Source organism: Pleurodeles waltl, chromosome 5 (genome assembly GCF_031143425.1).
Source record: "Pleurodeles waltl isolate 20211129_DDA chromosome 5, aPleWal1.hap1.20221129, whole genome shotgun sequence".
In the NCBI taxonomy this organism is placed as follows: Eukaryota; Metazoa; Chordata; class Amphibia; order Caudata; family Salamandridae; genus Pleurodeles; species Pleurodeles waltl.
The window spans coordinates 866003591-866028535 of NC_090444.1; the positions used below are offsets into that span (position 1 = coordinate 866003591).

The 24945-nt window shown below is 46.9% G+C and overlaps 1 protein-coding gene across 4 annotated transcripts in view; it reads left to right on the plus strand.

Annotated features, from left to right (window-relative positions):
- The window catches only part of LOC138296106 (zinc finger protein 583-like), a 369595-nt gene that overhangs the window by 251755 nt on the left and 92895 nt on the right, over positions 1–24945 (plus strand). For 3 of the 4 annotated variants that reach the window (XM_069234962.1, XM_069234961.1, XM_069234964.1), the window contains one exon: positions 2474–2572. The exons of the other annotated variant lie outside the window; for it this stretch is intronic. In XM_069234962.1, the coding sequence (XP_069091063.1) occupies positions 2474–2572 (99 nt within the window). The remainder of the gene's footprint in view (positions 1–2473; positions 2573–24945) is intronic. 4 annotated transcript variants of the gene reach the window in all.

A 24945-nucleotide genomic window follows, 5' to 3' on the forward strand; every position in this document is an offset into this window, starting at 1 on the left:
TTCTTAACAAAGGTTGAGTCGGGATGGCAAAGATTTACCTTGGGGTATAAGAAGCCTGGGGCTAGTATTGGAAGGTTACAGCAGTCTAGAATGGAAGGTGGACTCTTAACTACCTGACCTACAGATTTATTATTTCGCGGCATTCAAATCTTGATTGACCAAAGTGTTAGGCTGTGCGTTCCTAGAATATCTCCTTCGGGTCAATGTGACCACCCCAGACACGGGGGTCATAGACACAATTTATTTCAAGCGTACTAGATGTAAGACGTTAAAGGTTTTCAACTCTATCTGGACTTCTCTGAAAAAATTGGTCGCCAGGACTACATCTTTTAACAAGTACTCTTATCTTGGTACAGTTCCAACTTTTCCCAGTTCAGTGCATGATAGCTTTATTGACTGCCGGCAGACATCTGGATTATCCATATTGAGTTCTTTCTTTGAAAGGAATTGCTTTCTCTCTTTTGAGATTTTGTCCCAATGATTCTCGCTTCCTCGCCCCAGATTTTACTGTTACAAATCCGCCATTTGATACAGAGTCTACAGAGGTCCGAGATTAATTGTTCTAGCAATACCTTCCTTGAATTTCTGCAGAAGGTACCCCCCAAGAAATCTATTTTCCGGGCCTACAAACTCAAATCCATAGCAGAGGCTCAAAAAAGACCAGACATTTTTCAGACTTTGTCTGAAAAATGGAGCGGATACCTTGGAATCCCCGTCACTTCTGAGGAATTGAGGCATACTAACCTTTTATCTCATGCATCTTGAAAGTCTCTCGGGTGAAAATCCATCTGTTTAATCTTATTAATGACTTTTACTATACTCCTTACCACCTGTGGGTTACTATACTCCTTACCGCCTGTGGGCCATGAATAGTGATTCAAAGTGTTTTCGATGTTCCAGGGATCTCCCTGATTCTGTGCATATTTTTGGCAGTTGTTCGGCTATCTTACACTTTTTGCTGTCTGTGTTTGCTAAATTGAACTTGTTCTGTGCTTTCACTCTCAGGTGGAATCTTAAATTGATCATACTTGGTCACTCACATCTTATACCGCCACATCTTGTGGGCGTTTACTTTTGTGCTATGGAATTGGGCTGATTGATCTTGGCTAGACATTGGTTGATGACCCAGGCTCCCAATCCGTTGTTCTGGTGGCATGAATTTATTGATTTAGGCTCTCACAAATGCCTAATCATCAATTGGGACGAGAGGTGCATCGTCTTAGGTGGATATGGTAGTCTTTTAGGAGGTCCCTTGCTCTTCTTAAAGCTTGTCACGCCCATTAACTTTCCCCAGTTATCTCTTGTTCTATACTATTTTGCGTCTCTTTGGGAGTGCTAATGTATTTTTCCAGGCACTCCTAGGGGATAGGGTGTATTTTTCAATTATTTTATGGTTATCTGGTTATTATCTTTATTTGTTTTTTTTTCTGCCAGTCTTTGATTTGTAACCTCAATAAAAAAATATTAAATAAGAACAAAGGCAAGTGGATGTTCGTGGCACACCTACTGGGGATCATCCTTCAGTGTGTTGCATTTTTTTTTCTTAAATTTTTATATTATATTTTTGGTTAAATAGGAAACAGATAAAAATGTTAACACAACATTATAGATACTTAGAATGACTTAAAATGTTTATGGCTGATACCTCTTACCCATGATGCAGTTATATAAACAAAGGTACAGGTGGATGTGAATAAGTATGAGCTAATAAACCATTTATACATGTAAAAAAAAATAATGTAATTGAAATATATTGCCACTCTGATCCCATACAAACCTCACAACCCACTGGTAAATTGTAAATCTGTAATTAAACTAGAGGAAATTACAATTACACATTAAAACCACAAAATACCCCTACATAATTTAAATAATTTATTAAACAATGTTCATAATCACCAACAAAATATTTAATTAGCATGTTAGTAAATGTAAAATCTGAAAAAACAGATAATTTGAAAAACTTCCCACCATTTTCTCTACAAAACCAACTACCCGCTGTTAAATTAATAATTACTAATTACAATCAAAATAATTACACATTAAAAATTACAAACTATCATAAAATGTATAATCAGGTTATTTAATAATTTATACCTACAATTCATATAACTAATACATATGAAAATATTAAAATCATGTATAATACAACTACAATGAAATAAAGGTATACAATGATATTTTAAAAAACAATATTACTGACTTTTTTACTTTCTGTATTCTGGGCCACAATATTCTTGTAGTTTGATATTTTTAAAACATAATTCTGGACATTCTTCCAGTCTAATGCTGCAGATTTGTGCTGGGCCTCGATGGCATATAGTGCAGAATCTACTTCATCGATATCAAATTTAAATAGTTTATTTGGGAAGCTGTCATTTTTATTTATATTTGGAAAAGCTGAAAAGGACACACTATGACATTAATTTCGGAGTGAAGCACTGTTACTCTTTTCTTTTTTTTTTTGCAATAGAGCACCAAGCTATTTCCATTGTTCTTAAAGAAGAGGAAGAACATTATCCTATTGACAATCAAGAATTTGGGAGAGGAGAATGTAGCGTTAGGTCCAAAGGTGAGTTCTGCATTTATTTTTGTCTGAATCCTTTCATTAAGCAATCTGGTTAATGTGTTTTATAGTTATTTTAATAAAGGTATTTATGAAGAAGAAAGCAACTGCCTGAAGACAATGGAACGTTGTAAACAGAAAGCGACTACACGTCAAATAGATCACCACAGAGATGAATGGACGTATACTCGCAATGATAATTTGGGATAATAAATACAAATTAAGTTGAAGCACTGCATGACAGTGCAGGAGGTGGGTGATTGTAGAAATACAAGCTAGGATAGTAGAAGGATTGCAAAGAGATTTGTTTTGAGAGCCTTCCTGAAGTGTATCACTGAAGTGTGACATTTAAAGTGGGATCCATTTAAAGATTTAGTCACCTACAGCAAAAGCCTGTTGCCATGTGTGTTCTTTGGAGTATTTTGGATTTTAAACCAGGAAAGGGATGTGCTCCTGATAATGTTGAGCTTAGAGGCAAGGTGGACATGTTTACTTGAGTGGACTACTTTATAGATCGCCAAGTGGATTCTGGCATGAAGAGAATGCAGATATACAGAATAGGATCACTGACAGAATACCAGAAGCACAAACATTGTGTGGACAGAATATTGTGTCAAACATATTGAGGACCAAAATGTCGAGAAGATAAGTGGAAATAGGTAAGTACAGATTTACTATCCTTAACTCTGTCTGTGTACTTTAAAGATACACATATCGTCAAGGTATATATATATATATATGGAGTTATAATTTGTAAAACTTTGCTTACCTACAGAAATTTACCTTCACAAAATGTTTGTCCTCAATATTCTTGACACAAAATGTTGTCCACACAATATTTTCACTCTGATATTTTGTCTAAACACATTAATCGAGTCACTGCATTAAAGGCAGCTTGTATTGATGTCAGCGAGGGATACCATTGAGAAATCCTTTGCATGTGTCAGTCTGGAATAATACAAGGAATTAAACTGTGGACAAGAAGATTCTAAAAGGGAGGCAAAGCTTGATTTTAGGTAGTAATGTAAGGCGGAACTGTGCCCTTTCTGATTTTTTGTCATGCTGTAGTTGTTGATGGACTGCGAAGAGCCAATTCAAAAATACAGGGATTTAACAGAAAATGAAAGTAGCGGTAACAACATATTTAACTTACTGTTACTGTATAAACTAGGTCTCCTTTTCTTAAGTTATACCTATCACCTTAACCTATCAATTGCTAGTGACTTCCATATCTGAAAGAACTATGCATTTATACTACTGTGAAAATAGTAACAACAGGTAGAACAGAGCATTGCACCATTACCCTAGGTATGCATTTTTAATATGGACCTACCTGTGTAAAATTCAACTCACTCCTTCACTACTAGCATGGGAGTGGATGGAGCCTTACAATGAGAATTATACATCATGAATACCGAGGGGAGTATTGGAAAACCCTATCACTACTTTCCGAGCTTGGTGGTATAATGGAGTATTGTTGGCACACAACTTAACTCTTCAAACTTCTTATTTTTACTAGAACTCCTGCACTCTACTTTCAGCCCATTTTGGTTTCTTCTTTGTTTTTTCTATAAATGTCTTCTTTAATTGATAAAAGAAGCCTTGACCTCTAGGTCAGCCAGAATCTTCATCTGGATCAGAAGCTCTTTCTTCAGTGGAACGATTTCTAAGGACAAATTTGCAAATAACCGCAACTATGGTCCTTCTGGCCATATTCCCTCCAGTGCATTAGCCACCCTGAGAATGTCAGCTTGGTCTTGTGGGATTCTGTGGCTCGCTGCAACAGCAGACCCCCTCTCTACCCAATCCCAATGGTTAGTGGCATGCTGCTTACTGTAGGATTTCAGCCTTCTCCTCTATACTTTTAAATAGCATTATTGACCCAGAACGTAGAGCTGAAATTCCACAAGCATCTCCTTTACTTCACTGACTTTGTCTCTGGCAGCTATCTTACTCCCCTGCAGCTCATTCTTCTTGGACTCTACATTTGAAACTATTGTACTCTTGGCCTCTTGTTTGTGGATTCGCTCTAGGCAATTTGACCTTCATATGGACAATTTGTGAAGTGCTTCGTATGAAGAGATGGGAACTCTCTGCTTCTCTGAAATGTTCAGGTACTCCATTACCTGAAATTTGTTGCTGGGTTTCTAATTTATGATGGTAGAATGAAACCTAATGATAAGCTAGGATCCTCCTTCATTGTGTCACTGATTTCAGTTTTGTTTTCTCTATTATAGTTTGTCTTGCTTCCTAGCTGTGTATGAACTATAAAAATACCTGTTTAAAGCATGTTCTGCTGGCGATCCCATGCTGTGCACAAATCTGATGTTGCGCTAAGAACATTACAAGTTGGTGTTCTTCAAAGATATTACCACAATCTTGGGCCTAATGTGCGGAGCCAGTTGTCTCAGTACCATACACTGTGCATCCACCCACTTCCGTGGTCCATCAACCAAGCACTCTTGCCAATAGCCATTGCTGATTTTGAGTGTTTCCCCCTCAGCAGGAGTAAATTAGCTAACTTACATTCATATTTCAGATTTATGGGTCTGGCTGGTACCAGACCACATGAAAGAACACAGTATCACACTGTTTACATCTAGGGGAGTCATCCTTGATCCTTGTACATATCTTGTTAAGTTTCTCCAGGACATATATGTTTGATGAAGCAAATTAAACTGAATATATTTAAATTGTACCTCACAGGATATCTCTAAAGTGAATTTGTGATTCTAGTTGATCCAGACACTCTAGGCCAATATTATTTGAACATTTAATCCTTGCATCTGCGGGGTCATTATTACTAGATTTAAGCAGAGCTTCATATAAAGTCTTTAACTATCTGACGACCTACACAGTTCATCCCTATTACTTTCAGTGCATCATGTGGCACTTGATTCAGCTCTTGATTCCAGGTCTCTCTTATTGCCCTTGCAACACTACCATCGGCTAAGTACTGATCTGGGTGTATTCCGAACATTTGCCTTGTAGAGGTCCCAGTTACAGGAGACCCTTGTCCATACATTCCTGACTATGCAGTGTCCTGTTTCATGTGACGTAGGAAGATATCATAGAAGAAGTGGTGCATAGGCCATCCGTGTCTCTGTTCTTTCTAGGCAACAATGCTGAGCCATCATACTAATGTCTGAAGAAGTTGGTTTACAACATCACCCCAAACTGCTTCTGCTGTTGTAAGTTTTCTGCTTCATTCCGTAGAAATCTGGCCACTTCCTTAACCACCATAGACAGCCACTTCATCACCCACTGCAGTTAAGTTGCAGTATACTATAGCTCAAAATAGTAGATGCTGCATTCTCACACCCGGTGATGGTGTCATCATTTGCATTTCAGTAATGTCATATGTCATTGTCCAAAGGCAAACATGACCATCTGCAAAACAAATCCTAAAGATTCAAGAAAACAAGAAGAATGGACCCTGGACAGACATTTCCAGAAAAGGCCTGCAAACCATTTGGGCAATCAACTATCATTCAGTACTACCTAGGTACTGAGGTTGACTCTAGATGGAAGAATTTCAACACGTCCCTCCATGATCTGAAACTCAAAGAATCAGGGGAGCTAAGTTGATACCCTAGAATGGACAGTTGACAAGCAGTCTGAAGACCGCATCACATGTGATTTAATGTCCAAAATATAGAAGGACAGATAAGAGAGAATTTAGCAAATGTGGAGACTTCAAGAATAGACCTCATCTTCCCAACACACAGCTATGGGACAGGATACCATGCATTTGTCCATGAAATCCTGTACTCTGGTAGAAACAAACCAGAAGAACTTGCAGTAAGGCTGATTTGCACACACAGCAGGCATAACAGGGCCTCAGGAAAACAGCCCAGTGGATATTCTTAGCTGTGTGCAATTCTGTGAGGTAAAAGAAGACATTATGACCTTCATGTGTTCTAAAGAGGCTATTTTTCATGGGCAAATGCAGTAACTTTGGCAAGATATTTCAGTGGCAGCTCTGTGGTGACAGCGAAAATTCAAACATGACACAGAATTTCTAAGAAAACACAATACTAGCTATCTGTAGGGCCAATCACTCTGTTTGCTATTGTCTGGAAAAAGAAGAAGGTTTTAGATTGATCCTTTCAGGAGACTTAGGGGGTCATTCTGACCCTGGCGGTCATGGACCGCCAGGGCCAACGACTGCGGGAGCACCGCCAACAGGCTGGTGGTGCTCCCATGGCATTCTGACCGCGGCGGTACAGCCGCGGACAGATACGGGAAACCGGCGGTGTACCGCCGGTTTCCCGCTGCCCAAGGGAATCCTCCATGGCGGCGCTGCAAGCAGCGCCGCCATGGGGATTCCGACCCCCTTACCGCCAGCCTTGTTCTGGCGGTTTTGACTGCCAGAACCTGGTTGGCGGTAATGGGTGTCGTGGGGCCCGTGGGGGCCCCACCAAGATTTTCAGTGTCTGCCATGCAGACACTGAAAATCGCGATGGGTGCAACTGCACCCGTCGCACCCCTTCCACTCCGCCGGCTCCATTCGGAGCCGGCATCCTCATGGAAGGGGGTTTCCCGCTGGGCTGGCGGGCGGCCTTCTGGCGGTCGCCCGCCAGCCCAGCGGGAAACTCAGAATTACCGCGGCGGTCTTTTGACCGCGCAGCGGTATTCTGCCGGCGGGACTTTGGCGGGCGGCCTCCGCCGCCCGCCAAAGTCAGAATGACCCCCCTTAGTACATTAGGTGCTTTAAGGCTCCCATGACAGCTGAAACAAAGCAGAACCTCAGAGGGAGGATAGGGGACTGCTTCCAACATGGAAGACAACATGCAGCCATTGTCGTAGTTGGACTCTTGCTCTAGGCAAGACTTCTAGTTTGAGGAGGAAAGTACTTATGTTTGTAGGTGACTATGCCTATCCTATAACAAGTCAGAACTGTAGTCCCAACCCTTCCGGCACACTAGCAGTACCTCACCAAGAACCCAAACAGTTGAAGGTGATTTGTGGCAGCCTTTAAGCATGGACTCGAGTATGACATCTCAGGGAATGTCGTGGTTAAACGGAGATTACCCCTTTCTCACAGATACATAATTTCTCAACCAAACACAGGCAATTACGAAGATGCAGTAAGGTTTTAATGTTTTTTATTTAACACAATCTGCAATCTACGGTAAATTGCATGGGCTGCAATGATTAGGCTAATGAACAGTGCAAGAGACATAATTGTAAAGACAAGAGTCGTGATTATGAAGACCCCCACCATCTTGCAATAACACGGAAAGTCATAGAGTGTATAATATGTCCTAATACCCTATCATAATAGGCCTAACCTCCTACCTACAGGAGAGTTGGATATGTTAAACCTAATCTGCCAATGCCATGTCCCTGGAAGGAGCCCCCAACCCTTGTTACATTGGAATGAGGTCTTGTGCTCAGACTCCGTAGGAACATGAAGTCAGCGTCAAGGCGACATGTAGCATCAATAGCAGCAATGGTATATGGTCAGAATCCTCTGATTATCTGTCTAAAGTGTGAGGTATTTATACAGATCTACTTGGACCACTGACGTAGGTTGTTCCCAAACAATAGATAACACAGCATGCTTCAGACAGTAATTAATATAAAAATTCCCTCAAAAGCGTGAAGAGGGAAAGTACCGAATGTGAACACCTACAGTTTGTTTGTCTTTGTGGCTTCATTTGATGCCTTGGCGTGGTGGCACTGATAACAAAGCTAAACAAAAAGGCCTAACTATAAACAAGGCAGCCATCTTAGAAAAATTAATTAAATAAATGGGCTAAGGCAGAGCAAGCTAAGTGGGTTAAAAGTCAATAGGTGACCAGGGCACGAGCCTGCAAGCCAAAGGCTAAGCTAACTCTTGTTGTCCCATTAAAAAAACTAGGATTCACTACACCCTCCCCATTGCCGTAACAAGTATGATGCCATTGCTGGATGTCACCGAAGGTGAGGGAATCCAAAAAGGCTAAAAAACTGCTCTGGACTAAAGCAAAAAGTAAAAAAAAAACATAGTTAAAATTAAGTTTTAAAACATACAAAAGAGATTTAAATGTCAACCATGAGAAGCACAGCAGCGCAAAGTAGGAATAATAAAAGTATACTTTGAAATTTAGTTTGGTTAAAAAAAATAAAAAACAATCATTCTTTTGTGGAACTATAGTCATGATCTTGAAGAGTAGCTCTGAAGTCACCGACTAAAAAGTCATCACAAAATGAGGCCAGATCGTCAGATGTAAGATTAATCACATAGGCGGTTGGATTCACGGAGCAAAAGTGTGCAGTATTCTCTTGTGCACGTCCACCTGCATTAGTGCCATTCTCCGTAGAATGAAGAGCCAACTAGTCAACACGGAGTGTTCATAAGTGGCCTCGCGGATCAGCCTTAGTCTCATGGGGCACAACCGTGTATGAACCCTCATCGGCACATCAGCAGTTCTTGGTCCACAGGAGGCACTGGCATGACGGCAAGAAACACTGTTGGCAAATGTTCGAAGAAGCACCATATGCAGCAAAAGACAGGCTGCATGCACCAGAAGAATGGACAAAATGACAATGACCAATTCCACTCTAGTTCCTCCAGCAAGGAAGCATCGAAGATCTGAACTAAGCATTCACAGCACAGTTGTGCTGGTGGCAGCTGCTCCGTTGCGCTGTGTAGCTGTAAAGAAACACCCACTGCGAATCAGAAAAAATAGCAGCAGTATTCCGCCAATTAATGCCAAAATTACAGGAAAGCCACCAAACACACTTGAAAATAGTGAATGGATGGCCGACAGGATGACTCAAAAGACCGACAGCCTTAAAGAAATAGAAAATCCCAGTAGTGCTCGTGGCGTTACATTCTGGACACCAGCTCACCAAAGTGCTTGGGGAAGTTGGTATTTAATAGGGATTGTATCTCGGCTGATGATCTTGCAATCTGGAGAGCATATGTCTCTCTAGCGGATGTCAACGCGACCTGTTTTTGAAACAGTAGTGCCTTTAGTCTGCTCAGCTGGTCATAATTTACATTAATACTATCAATTTGAGGCCACAGTTCTGATACCTTTATCTCTCGTGTGTGGGGGGGGGGAGAAACATGTCCACAACATGTTACAACCTTAGAGACCGAAATTGTGTAGGCAATTCCCGGTTGCATACTACAACAGCTTAGATCATTCAGCACCACATAACTGCCATTGGAAAGTACATGAAATGTTGGTCGAATCAAAGAGACGGGAGTACCCTTCAGGAAACAGGCCAAGTTCGCCACCCCCACATTGCAATGGCTGTGAAGGGACACCTGCTTGCAGATCATTGAATGACTAACAGTAGTCTAGTCTCACATTCGCTTCCGCTAAGAAAGACCTCTGTTTCGCCGTTCAGACATTTGTAATCAAAGGGCAACTCCCACTCTTCCTTAATATAGCTATTGCCCAGACGCTCGTACCTGCCCACAGCAAGATGTTTCAGGCATCTCGAAAAACGAAAGGTGGATATGGGCAGATTAATGATGCCATGTAGGAGCCAAACAGTCAAAGGACTCTCTATCATCGTAAAAGGCAACTTTTCTAACCTCTCTATATGAAGCATGGTAAAACTTGCTTCCCTTTTAGCCATTGTCTGTTGTTTCCTGGATGAATTAAAAGCAGTGAACAATTCACTACCGTTAATGTACCTCCATGGAATACGGCCATTTTTCAATGTTTGTAACGTCCAACCAAGCTGCATAATAGAACGCAGCTGACTTTGTCCATGATATAAACGGGACATGTCTGTCTGAATGATATCTATCGTAGACGACACTATGGCCCTCATTACAACCCTGGCAGTAAAACCTGCTTGCCGCCGTGCCGACGGGCGCCAACATACCATGACCGCAGCTGAAATCTGCTACGGGTATTATGACCCACACTGAGAAATCCGCCATCATACAGACACACACACAAGTCCACCACACCAAAGGTCAGTGATAACCTGGCGATAGCAAAACCCACACCATCACGCCAACAGGAATACGCCCACAGTATCACGACCCACTAATCAACGCAGCGGTCTTTCAACTGTGGTAAACCATTGGCGGTACACACCGCTGTGTTCAAAATACACACACACTTACAAAACACACCCACATTGGACAATACAAAATACACACACCTGACACACATACACACCACACCCACACCACTAAAAAAACACCCACCCACATTACCCACAACCCCTTACATGCAACAATTTTGAAGAAGCAGAGAGAGAGAAAAACAAAGACCACACCATTATCCAGAGGCACAGAACACACTCACACATACACCATCCATGCACCTCACACCACACCCCCCCAACACATCACCCCACACATCACACATCACCTCACACATCACTCACACCACATCATGGCACCTCAAAGACACCCCAGGTTTTCTGAGGAGGAGCTCAGGGTCATGGTGGAGGAAATAATCCGGGTAGAGCCACAGCTATTCGGATCACAGGTGCAGCAGACTTCCATTGGCAAGAAGATGGAGCTATGGCAGAGAATTGTGAACAGGGTCAACGCAGTAGGACAGCATCCAAGAACAAGGGATGAGATCAGGAAGAGGTGGAACGACCTACGGGGGAAGGTACGTTCCGTGGTATCAAGACACCAGGTAGCCGTGCAGAGGACTGGCAGTGGACCCCCACCTCCTCCCCCACAACTAACAACATGGGAGGAGCAAATCTTGGTAATAATGCATCCTGAGGGCCTCGCAGGAGTAGCAGGAGGACTGGACTCTGGTAAGTCAAATCTTTACTATTTCCCCCCCTCACCCTTCCTACATGCCATCACATACTCCCACCCTCACCCTCACTTCCATGACTCCACCACCTCCCACACACCCCACCATCACAACCTACCACTCCCACAACCAAGCCCTGCATGCAACAACAATGCATGGACACCCATCACAGACATGCATGGACACCCATCGCCAAAGCATGCCCAATAGAGAGACTCACCCAGGCCACAAAATCACCACTCACACAAGGGCCAAGGCGATAGTGCAAGCACATTAATACAGGGAAACACACCCATTCAACAAGATGGCACACACAGATATAATAACAATGCATTTACATCACAACAGGACCCCTACCCAAGGTCACCGGGCAGGAGATGCCAGCCATATCCAGTCCCCCCACAGAAGAGGCCCACAGTGATGACAGCAGCTCTGCACCCCTGGATCAGGATGACCAACCTGGCCCATCTGGGACCTCTGGACAGTCGGTTCCCCTGCCACAGTCCCAAACCACCACAGAACCTCTCCCCTCAGGAAACACCAGCAAAACACCCACCCAGTGGGCCCATGCCAATGTCCCCAGGACACGTCAATCAGCAGTGTGTCCACCACTACAGGGACCCCAGGCAACCCCACAAACACAGGACGATCAGGGACCTCGGTCAGTGGCAGTGGGCACACGGTTCAGGGGACAGAGGCACAGGACAACAGGGAAGCTGGGAGGACTGCTGTGCGACAGGGGGAGGACAGGCCCAGGGAACCGACCCTCCACGAGGCACGGACCAACATCATGGGAGCATACCACCATTCCCAGGAGACCATGGCCACTGTAATGGCCAAGTTTCAGGAGACCCAGGGCCTGCAGGAGGGACAATACAGGGGGATCAGGGAGGACCTCACCAACATATACACCATCCTGGTCAACATAGTAGGGGTGCTGGCTGACATAGGCAAGACCATGAGGCGGGCAGTGCCACAACAAAGGGCCCCTGACACTAGCCAAATCGAGCAACAGCCGTCCACCTCCGCCAGCGCTAGTGGACAGGAGACCCCGCCACAGGACCAACAGGCCACCAGCACCCCACCCCCTTCCGAAGGAGAACCACCCCGCAAACGGTCCCTGCAATCCAGGCAGAAGACAGAGAACATTGCCAAGACCCTGCCAGGAAATAAGACTCTCCTGATTGTCACCCTTCTTCCCCACTATGTCATCCTGTCCAAACTGAACTGCCATTACTCCCCTATGTCCAATTGGACAATGCACCTGTGATACCAAGAGACTGGACTCTACTATGGACCTTCCTCCACCATCATCTCAGCCCCTTGCGCATACCCCAATACTCATTGGCCCCTAAATAAACACCCTTTAAGCACAAACCAATCTGGAGTCAGTCTGATCTTTCACAAATGTATAATGACAACATTAGTAACAAATAGTAATGTAAATGTTCATTTACTCATACCAATGTATGACAGTTGTTGGGCAGCAGTACATATAGCAGAAGGTAGAATGGGGTACCCAGAGCTGAAAAATGGAAACCCAAAGTGAACAGTCAGTGTCCATAGACAGAGGTTAAGAGGCTGACTTATACAATGTCCTACAGTATTCTGAAATGTGAGGAGGAGTTACAGTCTCTTACCTGGGTGTCACTGGAAGTACTGCATGATGATGTTCGTTGGGTTGTCAATATCTTCTTCCTCTGCCTCCTCTTCCTCACTGTCCACAGGCTTTACCGCTGCCACAAGACCATCACCAGGCTCATCCTCCTGCAGAAAAGGCACCTGGCGTCGCAATGCCAGGTTGTGCAACATGCAGCATGCCACGATTATTTGGCACACCTTCTTTAGTTAGTAGTATAGGGAGCCACCTGTTAGATGGAGGCACCAGAATCTGGCCTTCAGCAGGCCGAACGTCCTCTCACTAATACGCCTAGTTCGCCCATGTGCCTCATTGTAGCTGTCCTCTGCCCTTGTCCTGACATTCCACACTGGGGTCAGTACCCATGAGAGGTTGGGGTAACCAGAGTCACCTGCAAATGTCGAGGGATACCTGTTAGACACACACTAACCCTTACGGACAACCCCATGCCCAGACACCTACTCATACTGTGTGGGGACCTTGGCCACACCTATTAGCCACACCCGGTGCCTCTGGAGTTGGCGCATCACATAAGGGATACTGCTATTCCTCAAAATGTAGGCGTCATGCACAGAGTCAGGTTACTTGGCATTCACATGAGAGATGTACTGGTCTGCCAAACACACCATCTGCACATTCACCAAATGGTAGCTTTTTCTATTTCTGTAGACTTGTTCATTTCTGCGGGGGGACAAATGCCACATGTGTACCATCAGTGGCACCAATGATGTTGGGGATATGTCCCAGGGCATAAAAGTCAGCCTTCACTGTGGGCAAATCCTCCACCTGGGGAAACACGATGTAGCTGCGCATGTGTTTCAGCAGGGCAGACAACACTCTGGTCAGCACGTTAGAAAACATTGGCTGAAACATCCCTGATGCCATGGCCACTGTTTGAAAGAAGCCACTTGCCAGGAAATGGAGCACTAACAGTACCTGCACTAGAGGGAGGATTCCTGTGGGATGGCAGATAGATGACATCAGGTGTGGCTCCCATTGGGCACACAGGTCTTGGATTGTGGCACGATCAAGTCTGTAGGTGATTACGATGTGTCCGACTTCCATTGTCGACAGGTCCACCAGGGCCATCTCATCATCTGCCCTAGCGGTTGTGGCCTATGGAGGAGAACGGTGAGCAGAGGGTCATTCACCACATAGGTTGCACAAGTGTGTGTGCAGTAATGTTAGTAAATCCGTGTGTGACGTAGTTAGTCCGTTAATGTGCCAAAAATCTGCTGTGACGCAGTTATGTGCCATGTCATGTGCCCCCCTGAAATGGCGGCTGCCTGACTTGTGAGGAGGGACAAGGGGAAATGAGGTAACTGCGCTGGCCCTGTGCTGCGTCGCAGTAGGAGGTCGAAGACCACCGCGTAAGTCAGCATTGGTTATCATTGGGCCCTTTGGGTTCCAGGAGCCAATGGCGATGTACGCCGGCGGAGACAGTATGCACCGCTGCGGACGTGACCATCATTTTCTATCTGTTCCCTCCCTTGATACCCGACCTTCAACAGGAGAGGACCTACCCTGCAAGTGCTGCTGTGACCTCAGTCTGGAAGCGGCAATGGCTCGAGTGTCTGGGGAAAGGCCCCTGCCTTCACCACGGAGGAGTTGGACAAACTGGTGGATGGTGTCCTCCCCCAGTACACGCTACTCTACGGTCCTCCAGACAAACAGGTGAGTACACTGTGAGCATGATGCGTGGGCAATGCCTGTTTGGAGTGGTGTGGATGGAAGATATATGTTGGGGGGTGCTGAGGGCTGCATGTGAGGATGATCAGTGTAGGTGCGTCAGGGCATTGTTGGGAACTGGTGGGCAATGAGTCTGACGGTCCGTACAGGTGAGTAATTTCCTTTCCTCCTGTACCTTTCCTCTAGGTCAGCGCCCACCAGAAGAAGCGTATTTGCTGTGCCATCGCCAAGGAAGTGTGGACCCTGGGGGTCTATCATACACGGAGCACCCACTGCTGCAAGAGAGGGGAGGACCTGTGCCGCTGGAGCAAGAAGACGGCGGAGGTCCAGCTGGGGCTGGCCTCCCAACGTGGAAGGGGTGCCCATCGCACCATGACCCCCCCAGATGTTCCGCATCCTGGCAGTGGCCTATCCGGAGGTGGATGGGCGCTTGAGGGCATCACAGCAGCCACAAGGGGGTGAGTATAGTGTCATAAAGCTGACTCTGTGCGGTTTAAGAAGTATCTGGGTGGGGGATCTAGACTGTGGGTGCCCCTAGGCCAGGGCAAACATGGCAGTGTAGGTCCCTTGTTGGGCAGGCTCTGAAGCACTCCAACCCCAATAATGTTAGTGGGCATCTACTACTGGGCAGGCTCATGTGGGTTTTAGGTGGGCAGCTAATGGCGTTAGGCATTGTACCCCATGGGCCGGTGACTTTCCTACTAACTGGTAGTGCATGGCCTAGTGTATAGGGCTGCTCCCTCTGTGTTGTGTCCACCAACGGTAGTTGTGTTGCTGGCATTGACCATGTGTGTTCTCTGTCTTTCCCCCCCTTCTTGTTTTGTCACCCTGTCCTTGTGTGCATTAGCATCATCTGGCGGAGGAGCAGAGGCACTGGCGACGGAGGGAGCTGCATCCCACATGGCCCAAGAAGGTGAATCCACGGAGGGTGAAGGCACCAGTGGGACGGAGGGTGAAGGGAGCTCCACGATGGGGACAGGAGGGGATACCAGCGACGGCGATTCCTCCTCTGATGGAAGCTCCCTGGTGGTGGCGGACGCCGCTGTGTCCACCCCAACAACAGTAATAGCTGCCACCCCCTACCAGCACTGCCCTCCCAGCAGCCCCTCAGTGAGTTTCCTGTGCCCGCTCACCCAGGAGGGTGGGCATCTCCTTTGCCCCAGGCACCTCAGGCCCTGCCCCAGTCAGCCGTGCTGCCCCCAGTGAGGAGGTTATTGACCTCCTGAGATCCCTCACTGTTGGGCAGTCAACCATTCTGAATGCCATCCAGGGTGTCAAGAGGAATTTGCAACAAACAAATGTATACCTGGAGGGCATTCATTCTGGCTTGGCGGCCCAGCAGAGAGCATTTCAGGTTCTGACCTCAGCACTGATGGCAGTCATTGTCCCTGTGTCCAGCCTCCCCCCTCCAACTTCCACTACCCAGACCCAATCCCCTATACCTCAGCCTATCCCAAGCACACCATCACACCAGCATGCACACACATCAACACACAAAAGTGGCTCAGGAAAACATAAGCACCACACATCCCACAGGCACTCACACAAGCACCAGATCCATGCACATATACAAACATCCACTTCCTCTATTGTGTCCCCCTCCTCCACGTCCTCCACCTCCCTCCCAGTGTCATCTCCACTCACACCTGCATGCACTACATCATCAGCCACTACTTCCATCACCAGCACACCCATCACAACACACCGCTCACGTGCAATCACCACCCCCACTACCATTCCCACGTCCCCTGTGTCCTCTCCCAATGTGTCTGTGAGCCCTCCTCCCAAAGTACACAAACCCAGGCACACACCCACTTAACAGCCATCTACCTCACAACAGCCTCCAGCCCATACACCTTCTCCCAAACTCAGCAGACGTACACTTCCTACAACCACTACCTCTTCCTCCACTCCCACACCACCTCCATCTTCCCGACCTAGTGTGTCTAAAAAACGTTTCCTAGCTAACATTAACCTCTTCCCTACACCTCTCTACCCCCCATTCCTTCCCGTAGGGCCAGGATGTCTAGATCCCAGCCCAGCACCTCAGCCACCAAGTGTGCATCCGCTGTGGTCCCTGCAAGTCCGGTATGATCAAAGGGGGCACCCGTCAGAGCTGCCAGTGTGCCACCAACAGATATGAAGGACCACCCTCTTCCGCCACTTGCAACAGTCAAAAAGGGGCCGGCATCCAGCAGGGGAAAGTCACACCACCCACCCAGCAAGGCCTCGCCCAAACACAGAGAGGACAGTGCCAAGGTACCTGCAGCGACTGCCAAGGTGGTGAAGGACCACAACCAAAGGCCAAGTCACCTCAGGGCACGATGCCTCCTGGTGAGGGGCTGGTGACCACCATATCATCAGGGATGGCAGCGACCTGCACCACAGTCACCACCACCGCTCCGACCGCCACCTGCACCGCCGCTACCACGTCAGGCTGCAGCATCCTCCCCAAGGATCAGCCATCTGAGGCTGCCTGAGACGGTTTGTGTCTCCCTCCACCACAACAGACACTTGCACCACGGCCAGCACTGGCAGCATCTCTGCCACAGCCACAGCCACCGCCACCTGCACCACCATCAGCACTGCCACGTGCACAGCCGATACCACTCGGCCGCACATCAGCACCATCCCCAGTGGGCAGCCGTCAGAGTCTGCAGGTGACGTCCTGGACCCTGGACACACCACTTGAGGCACCACCTCCAGCACTGACACAAACCAGCAATTGCCAGCCTAAGTCGCCGCAGGATGGAGTGTGGCTCTGCCTCCATGGAGTATCATGCTACCTGTTCCAGGTACATCACGTGGCTAAGACACCCAGGTGAGAGGATGTCAACTGCCACACCCCAGGTGCAGCATCACTGGGCACAAAACCTCCTCCAAAACCAGTGGTGAAATGCATTCACTCACCCAATCCTTGCCAGGATGAAGCAGACTGGGCACAAAGTCCCCTACAAAACCAGTGGAGAAATGCATCCACTCACCCAATCCTTTTCAGGATGAAGCAGACTGGGCACAAAGCCCCCTCCAGAACCAGTGGAGAAATGCGTCCACTCATCCAATCCTTGCCAGGATGAAGCAGACTGGGCACAAAGCCCCGTCCAGAACCAGTGGAGAAATGCATCCACTCATCCACTCATCCAGTCCTTGGCAGGATGAAGCAACCTGGGCACAAAGCCAACTCCAGAGCATGTGGGCAACCCACCCACTTGAGAGACTTGAGAGACTGTGGCTTTGCACTCCCCAGGACCAAGCAGTGGGCAAACCACCCACTTGATAGACTGTGGCTTTGCAGTTCCCAGGAGCAAGCAGTGGGGAAACCACCCACTTGAGAGACCGTGGCTTTGCACTCCCCAGGACCAAGCAGTAGGCAAACCACCCACTTGAGAGACTGCGGCCTTGCACTCCCCAGGAGCATGCAGTGGGTAAACCACCCACTTGAGAGACTGTGGCTTTGCAATCCCCAGGACCAAGCAGTGGGCAAACCACCCACTTGAGAGACTTGAGACACTGTGGCTTTGCACTCCCCAGGACCAAGCAGTGGGCATGGAGCCCCCTCGAGGAGCAGTGGTGTCGTACCATCATCCGGCTGAGGTGCCCACCTCCCTTCCCCCTGAGGTGCCTGTTTTTTTTTCGACCTGATGCCCCTGCAGTGCTCTCTCTGTTTTGAGGCAGGTGTCATGTGTGAGCTTCGCCCATGGTTTTTGGGACCACTGGTCCACAGACATTTACAAGGGACAGTGTACGGATTTGTGTACATGATGTAAATATTTGTGTATACTGATTATTTGCTTTTCTCTTGATCTATCTGATTGTTCCAATAAAACACTAGTTAAACTCATTTTGTTTTGTCCTTGCATTCTTCCAGGGGTTGAGAGGGTGTATGTATGATGTTGTTGGATATTTGTGTGTGTATATTGTTGTGGGTGAGGGTGGGGGGGTGGGGGTGTTGTGTGCCGCATGTGTGTGTCACTCTCTTTTCCCTCCTCCCCTCCCCTGTGAGCTAGTTGCAGTACTCACCATCATCGCTGCCGCCGCCTAATTTCTACTTCGTGGTGTATTAGTAGATACACCAACATGGGTAGGATCTGCAATTCAGGCTCCCTGGCGTCCTGGTTCTTCGTGGAATGTCGAGAGGTGAGTGGTTCCCCTTTGTTGTTCAGTTTCCACTGTGCTTTTGATGGCAGTGGTACTGCCCCGGAAAATCTGGCGGATTGGTGCCTTGTAATAGTGTGGGCGGTACATTGTCTTCCGCCTGTCTGTTGGCGGTGACCGCCGCGGTGTTTATTGCTACCGCCGTGGCGGTCGGAGTGTTAAAGTAGCTGTCTGTGTTGGCGGTTTTCACCATGGTCATGATCCCATTTTTTTAACCGCTGGCCTGTTGGCGGTATTACCGCCACTTTAACACCGACCGCCAGAGTTGTAATGAAGGCCTAAGTTTGTTAGTGAATAATTTCTGTTGGACAGGGTGTTCATGCCGTTATCGACAACCGCCAAAGCATTTTCTAAGTTTTCCTTATCTATTTGCCTTAAACGTGCAGTAGCTTCTATCTGAGAAAGTTATACATAGCATAGATGAATTTTTTAGAGCGCTGTTTCCTAGGACCTAACAAGAAGTCCTGCAAGTCTATATCCTCAGAAAGTGTGTTAAGGTGTTCTTTAACTGCGGCTAATGTGTTAGACTGTACCCATTGTTGACACAGTTTACCCACACTGTATGTAGTAACTATCCCCGTGTGTTGACCTTACATAAAGCGAGGATCTGGACGGCTAATCTTGAAACCCCTTGAGGAATTTAAAAAACGCGCCTGACATCCATTGGTGTCCATTGGCCAAACTAACCCCCCGCCTGGACTGGAAAGTGAAGAATTATAGGTACCAGCCTGAATCTCTGCATCTAGCTCTTCTTCGGTGTTGTTCAGGAAGAATTGCCAATCATTAAACTTAGCCGGTGTGGAGATACTGGGCGTGTTCATTTCTTTTATTTTTGCTAACCCTAGGCAAGACATCTGTTGTACAGTGTTATTTAAAAAACATTGTTTGTACAGGAATCAGGCATGCTCTGAACAAGGCTTCCCTACCCTGTGTTTGCCAATCTGTGTTCCCCATACACTCTTTAAATCAGTAGTGTTCTTGCAGTGATCGTAACCTTCAACCGCAAGACGGGAAACAAAGAAATCTGAATACATCAGTTTTGTATCTGTTAGCATAACTTTCCTAATTTTTGAAGGAGGCAATTTGAAAAAGTATGACTCAGAATTTCTTGTGTCATGCCCAGAAAAATAAGTGAATTTCTCTAAATAACTTTTCGGGCTCCCTACTGGTGGTGTCGAACAATGTTCCCACTATGTGTAATTAAGTACTGGTCTATGTCTAGTTGCACGGTGCAGGGAATAATGTCCCCAATTATTGTAGCAGAACATTTCCCCATAATTCATTGTATTTACATATACATCATCACTTTCAAATACTGAATAGTCCTTCATTTCAGTTAACATAGAATCAACTGTCTGGACAGCCCAATCATCAGATACAACACCGGGTGTAATAACATCTGTCATAGATATTTTAAATACATATGGAATTTAAATGACCCCAGTAAGCCCGTATATTTCAAATGGAACTTTGTCCCACCAAATCCCATCAGAAATGGATACAGCTGAAATGTTCACAGGGGACAAGTCTCTGCGGACCTTGTGTGAGGAATGATATGGAATTAAGACTTCATCCACTGCTGCGACAGGGGCGCGTTCAGGAATGTAATGACTATTTGTAAGCAAGAAGAAAACAGTCACAAAACCAATCCATAGAAATAAGGTAGAAAATGTTAGGCAGAACCATAAATTGTTCCAGGGGTATATTAAGTAATTCGTTTTCAGCCATAGATATAGCTTGCTTGTCTTTGAAACATTTTCAATCACTGGAGTGGATGAGTCTGAAGAAAAGTAATCAATGTCGATGAAGTAACCAGAGGCAGTCTCTGCAAATACAGGAGCAAGTGCAGTACTTGTAGATGGGTCCACTTCACGTAGAGGCTCATAGTAGATACTGCCATCAGTCTGTGTTGTATTGGTGTATAAGATGGCCAACTCTTGAACACGTGTCATGTTTGAAGTGGTAACAGGAACCAGCAAGAGCTCATTTTCCGCCCCTGTAGGAGGCTGGCCTGGCTTGTAGTGGGTACCAAAGGTACTTACACCTTGTGCCAGGTCCACTTATCCCTTATTAGTAGAATAGAGGTGTTTCTAGCAGCTTAGATTGATAGAAGGTAGCTATGACAAAGCAGCTTAGGCTGAACTAGGAGACATGGAAAGCTCCTACTATACCACTTGTATCATATGCACAATATCATAAGAAAACAGAGTTACTAAAAATAAAGGTACTTTATTTTTATGACAATATACCACAAGAATCTCAGTGAGTACCCTCAGTAAGAAGGTAAGTACTATACACAAGTTATATGTACACAAACCAAAATAAGGTAAGTAAGAGCAAGAAAAGTAATGCAAACAGTGTAGAATTACAATAGGTTGCAATAGGAGAACATAGGTCTAGGGGCAACACAAACCATATACTCAAAAAGTGGAATGCGAATCACAAATGGACCCCAGACCTATGTGAGCTTGTAGAGGGTCGCTGGGACTGTAAGAAAACAGTCAGGGTGTCCAAGATACCCCACCCCAAGACCCTGAAAAGTAGGAGTAAAGTGCACCTACTACCCCAAAAGAGCACAATAGTCGTGATAGGGGGATTCTGCAAGAACAGCAAACACCAGCAGTGCACTGACAACGGATTTCCTGACCTGAGGACCTGCAAGGCAAGGGGACCAAGTACAATAGTCGCAACAGTGTCCAGGGGGGCAGGAGCCCAGGAAACCGCGGATGAAGGTGCAAGGAAGCTGCATCCAGATGGAAGAAGCTTGGAGTTCTGCAAGAAAGAAGAGGACTAGGAACTTCTCCTTTGGAAGACAGATGTCCCACGTCGCAATGAAGCTTGCAGAGGTGTTCCCATGCAGAAATACCGCAAACAAGCCTTGCTAACTGCAAGGGTCGTGATAGAGGTTTTTAGGTGCTTCTGAGGACCAGGAAGGACCAGGATGTCGCCTTTTGGAGGAGGAGACAGAGGGGGCGCTCAGCAACTTGAGGGAGCCCCTACAGAAGCAGACAGCACCTGCAGAAGTACCAGAACAGGCACTTAGAAGAAGAGTCAACCGGAGTCCACGCGAAGTTACAAAAGAGGGTCCCACAACGTCGGAGGCCAACTCAGAGGGTTGTGCACTGCAGGACGGAGTGCTGGGGACCCAGGCTAGGCTGTGCACGAAGGAAATCCTGGAAGAGTGCACAGGAGCCGGAGCAGCTGCAAATCACGCAGTACACAGCTTTGCAGTCTAGCGGGGGAGGCAAGGACTTATCTCCACCAAACTTGGACTGAAGAGTCACTGGACTGTGGGAGTCATTTGGACAGAGTTGCTGTGTTCCAGGGACCACCCTCGTCAGGATGTGAGGGGACCCAGAGGACCAGTGATGCAGTCTTTTGGTGCCTTCATTAGCAGGGGGAAGATTCCTTAGACCCACGGGAGATTTCTTCGGAGCTTCTGGTGCAGGGTGAAGGCAGGCTACCCCCAGAGCATGCACCACCTGGAAACAGTCGAGAAAGCCGGCAGGATTAGGCGCTACAATGTTGCTGGTAGTCGTCTGGCTACTTTGTTGCGGTTTTGCAGGCGTCCTGGAGCAGTCAGCGGTCGATCCTTGGTAGAAGGCGAAGAGGGAGATGCAGAGGAACTCTGGTGAGCTCTTGCATTCGTTATCTGAAGAATTCCCCAAAGCAGAGACCCTAAATAGCCAGAAAAGGAGGTTTGGCTACCAAGAAAGGAGGATTGGCTACCAAGACGGGTAAGAGCCTATCAGAAGGAAAGAGTCTCTGACGTCACCTGCTGGCACTGGCCACTCAGAGCAGTCCAGTTTGCCCCCAACACCTCTTTTTCCAATATGGCAGAGGTCTGGAGACACTGGAGGAGCTCTGGGCACCTCCTCTGGGAGGTACTGGTCAGGGGAGTGGTCACTCCCCCTTTCCTTTGTCCAGTTTCGCGCCAGAGCAGGGCTGGGGGATCCCTGAACCGGTGTAGACTGGCTTATGCAGAGATGGGCACCATCTGTGCCCATCAAAGCATTTCCAGAGGCTGGGGGAGGCTACTTATCCCCAGCCCTTCACACCTATTTCCAAAGGGAGAGGGTGTAACACCCTCTCTCAGATGAAATCCTTTGTTCTGCCTTCCTGGGCCAGGGCTGCCTGGACCTCAGGATTGCAGAAACCTGTCTGAGGGGTTGGCAGCAGCTGCAGTGGAAACCCCGGAAAGGCAGTTTGGCAGTACCCGGGTTCTGTGCTAGAGACCCGGGGGATCATGGAATTGGCCCCCCAACACCAGAATGGTATTGGGGTGACAATTCCATGATCTTAGACATGTTACATGGCCATGTTCGGAGTTACCATTGTGACGCTATACATAGGTAGTGACCTATGTATAGTGCACGTGTGTAATGGTAATTGGCTAGTGCCAGGGTGCCCACACACTAAGTAACTTGGCACCCAACCTTCACCAGGTGAAGGTTAGACATATAGGTGACTTATAAGTTACTTAAGAGCAGTGGTAAATGGCTGTGAAATAACATGGACGTTATTTCACGCAGGCTGCAGTGGCAGGCCTGTGTAAAAATTGTCAGAGCTCCCTATGGGTGGCAAAAGAAATGCTGCAGCCCATAGGGATCTCCTGGAACCCCAATACCCTGGGTACCTCAGTACCATATACAAGGGAATTATATGGGTTTACCAGTATGCCAATGTGAATTGGTAATTTTAATCACTAGCCTGTAGTGACAAATTTGGAAAGCAGAGAGCGCATAAACACTGAGGTTCTGGTTAGCAGAGCCTCAGTGATACAGTTAGGCACCACACAGGGAACACATACAGGGAACATACTATGAGCACTGGAGCCCTGCCTGGCAGGGTCCCAGTGACACAAGGACTAAAACAACATGCATACAGTGAAATATGGGGGTAACATGCCAGGCAAGATGGTACTTTCCTACAGCCCCCCCATGGTCGAGGAGGAATTTATAGCATTGTTGGACATTGTTGCATAGTCCACAGTAGTGTTGTTCGCTCTATTCTGAAGAGGTATGTCCTGTTGGGTAGTGAGAGTGGATCAGGAGCTACCCAAGGGACTTCTGGGTCTATTGTGCAGGATTGGCCACATGGTGAAGTTTGACATTATCAATCGAAACAAATCTGTTTCCTTGTGAACCAGGCAACGGTGGCAAGATAACAGTTCTGGTACCTTTTATTCCCAGGACTGAGACCGGTGGCCTGTAGGATGGGCCGAATTCCTTCTTCACAGCAATCTTTTCACAAACCAGATCCCCAACTTTAGGAATCCAACCAGTGGAAGTTGTTGGTATATCCCTTATTCCTAAGGTGGCAACACTGCTGGATGATTATCATCTCAAAATTGCTGAAGCTCCTGTAAGACAGTGAGACGTTCATTTATGTCAAAAGGTGTTTCTGCTGCCACCATACCAGAACCATCAAGATCTGGGACATACATAGGTATCCCAATGAGAACCTCATAGGGAGTTCGCCCCCCCCCAAGGACCGTCTTGGCAGAATATTCAGTGCTCTCTGGACCCCATATAGTAGATGAAGCTAGCTACGGCCAGAACCTAATACTCTAGCTGTTAAGGACTGCTTTAGAACACCGTTCCGCCGATCCACGAGCAAATTTCCCTCAAGATGGCATGGTGAGGAGTAATGGAGTTCAACACCCATCCTCCCCATGGTGTCCCTGAATGCCCTAGAGGCAAATGCAGGGCCCTGGTTCAAATGGAATGCTGCCACTGCATACGCACGGATAAAGCAAATCTTTTATAACAGTTCGAGCATCAGCCGACCGCTGCGGCCATACCCACAGGAATCTAGAACAAGAATCTACAGCGACTAGGATGTATTTTCATGCACCATCAGGTTGAAGTGGACCAAGGTGGCCTGCTGGACACTACGAGGGATGTCTGTTGTGGGTGTTTGACATTGGAGCCCTTTATTTGCTGGCAAATGTCACAACAAAGGACATACCGCTTTGTCTGTTTGTATAGACCTGGCCACCAGAAGCTTTTCTGCAAGAGTGTTACTGTGACCAAAATACCAGCATGAGCAGAAGCAACACCCTCATGCGCTGCTTTTACTAGATCTAATCTCTTGTCTTGATTGGGGATTGCTCGATCTCCAACACTAGGAAGTGTTTCATAAGCAATATTCTGTGCACT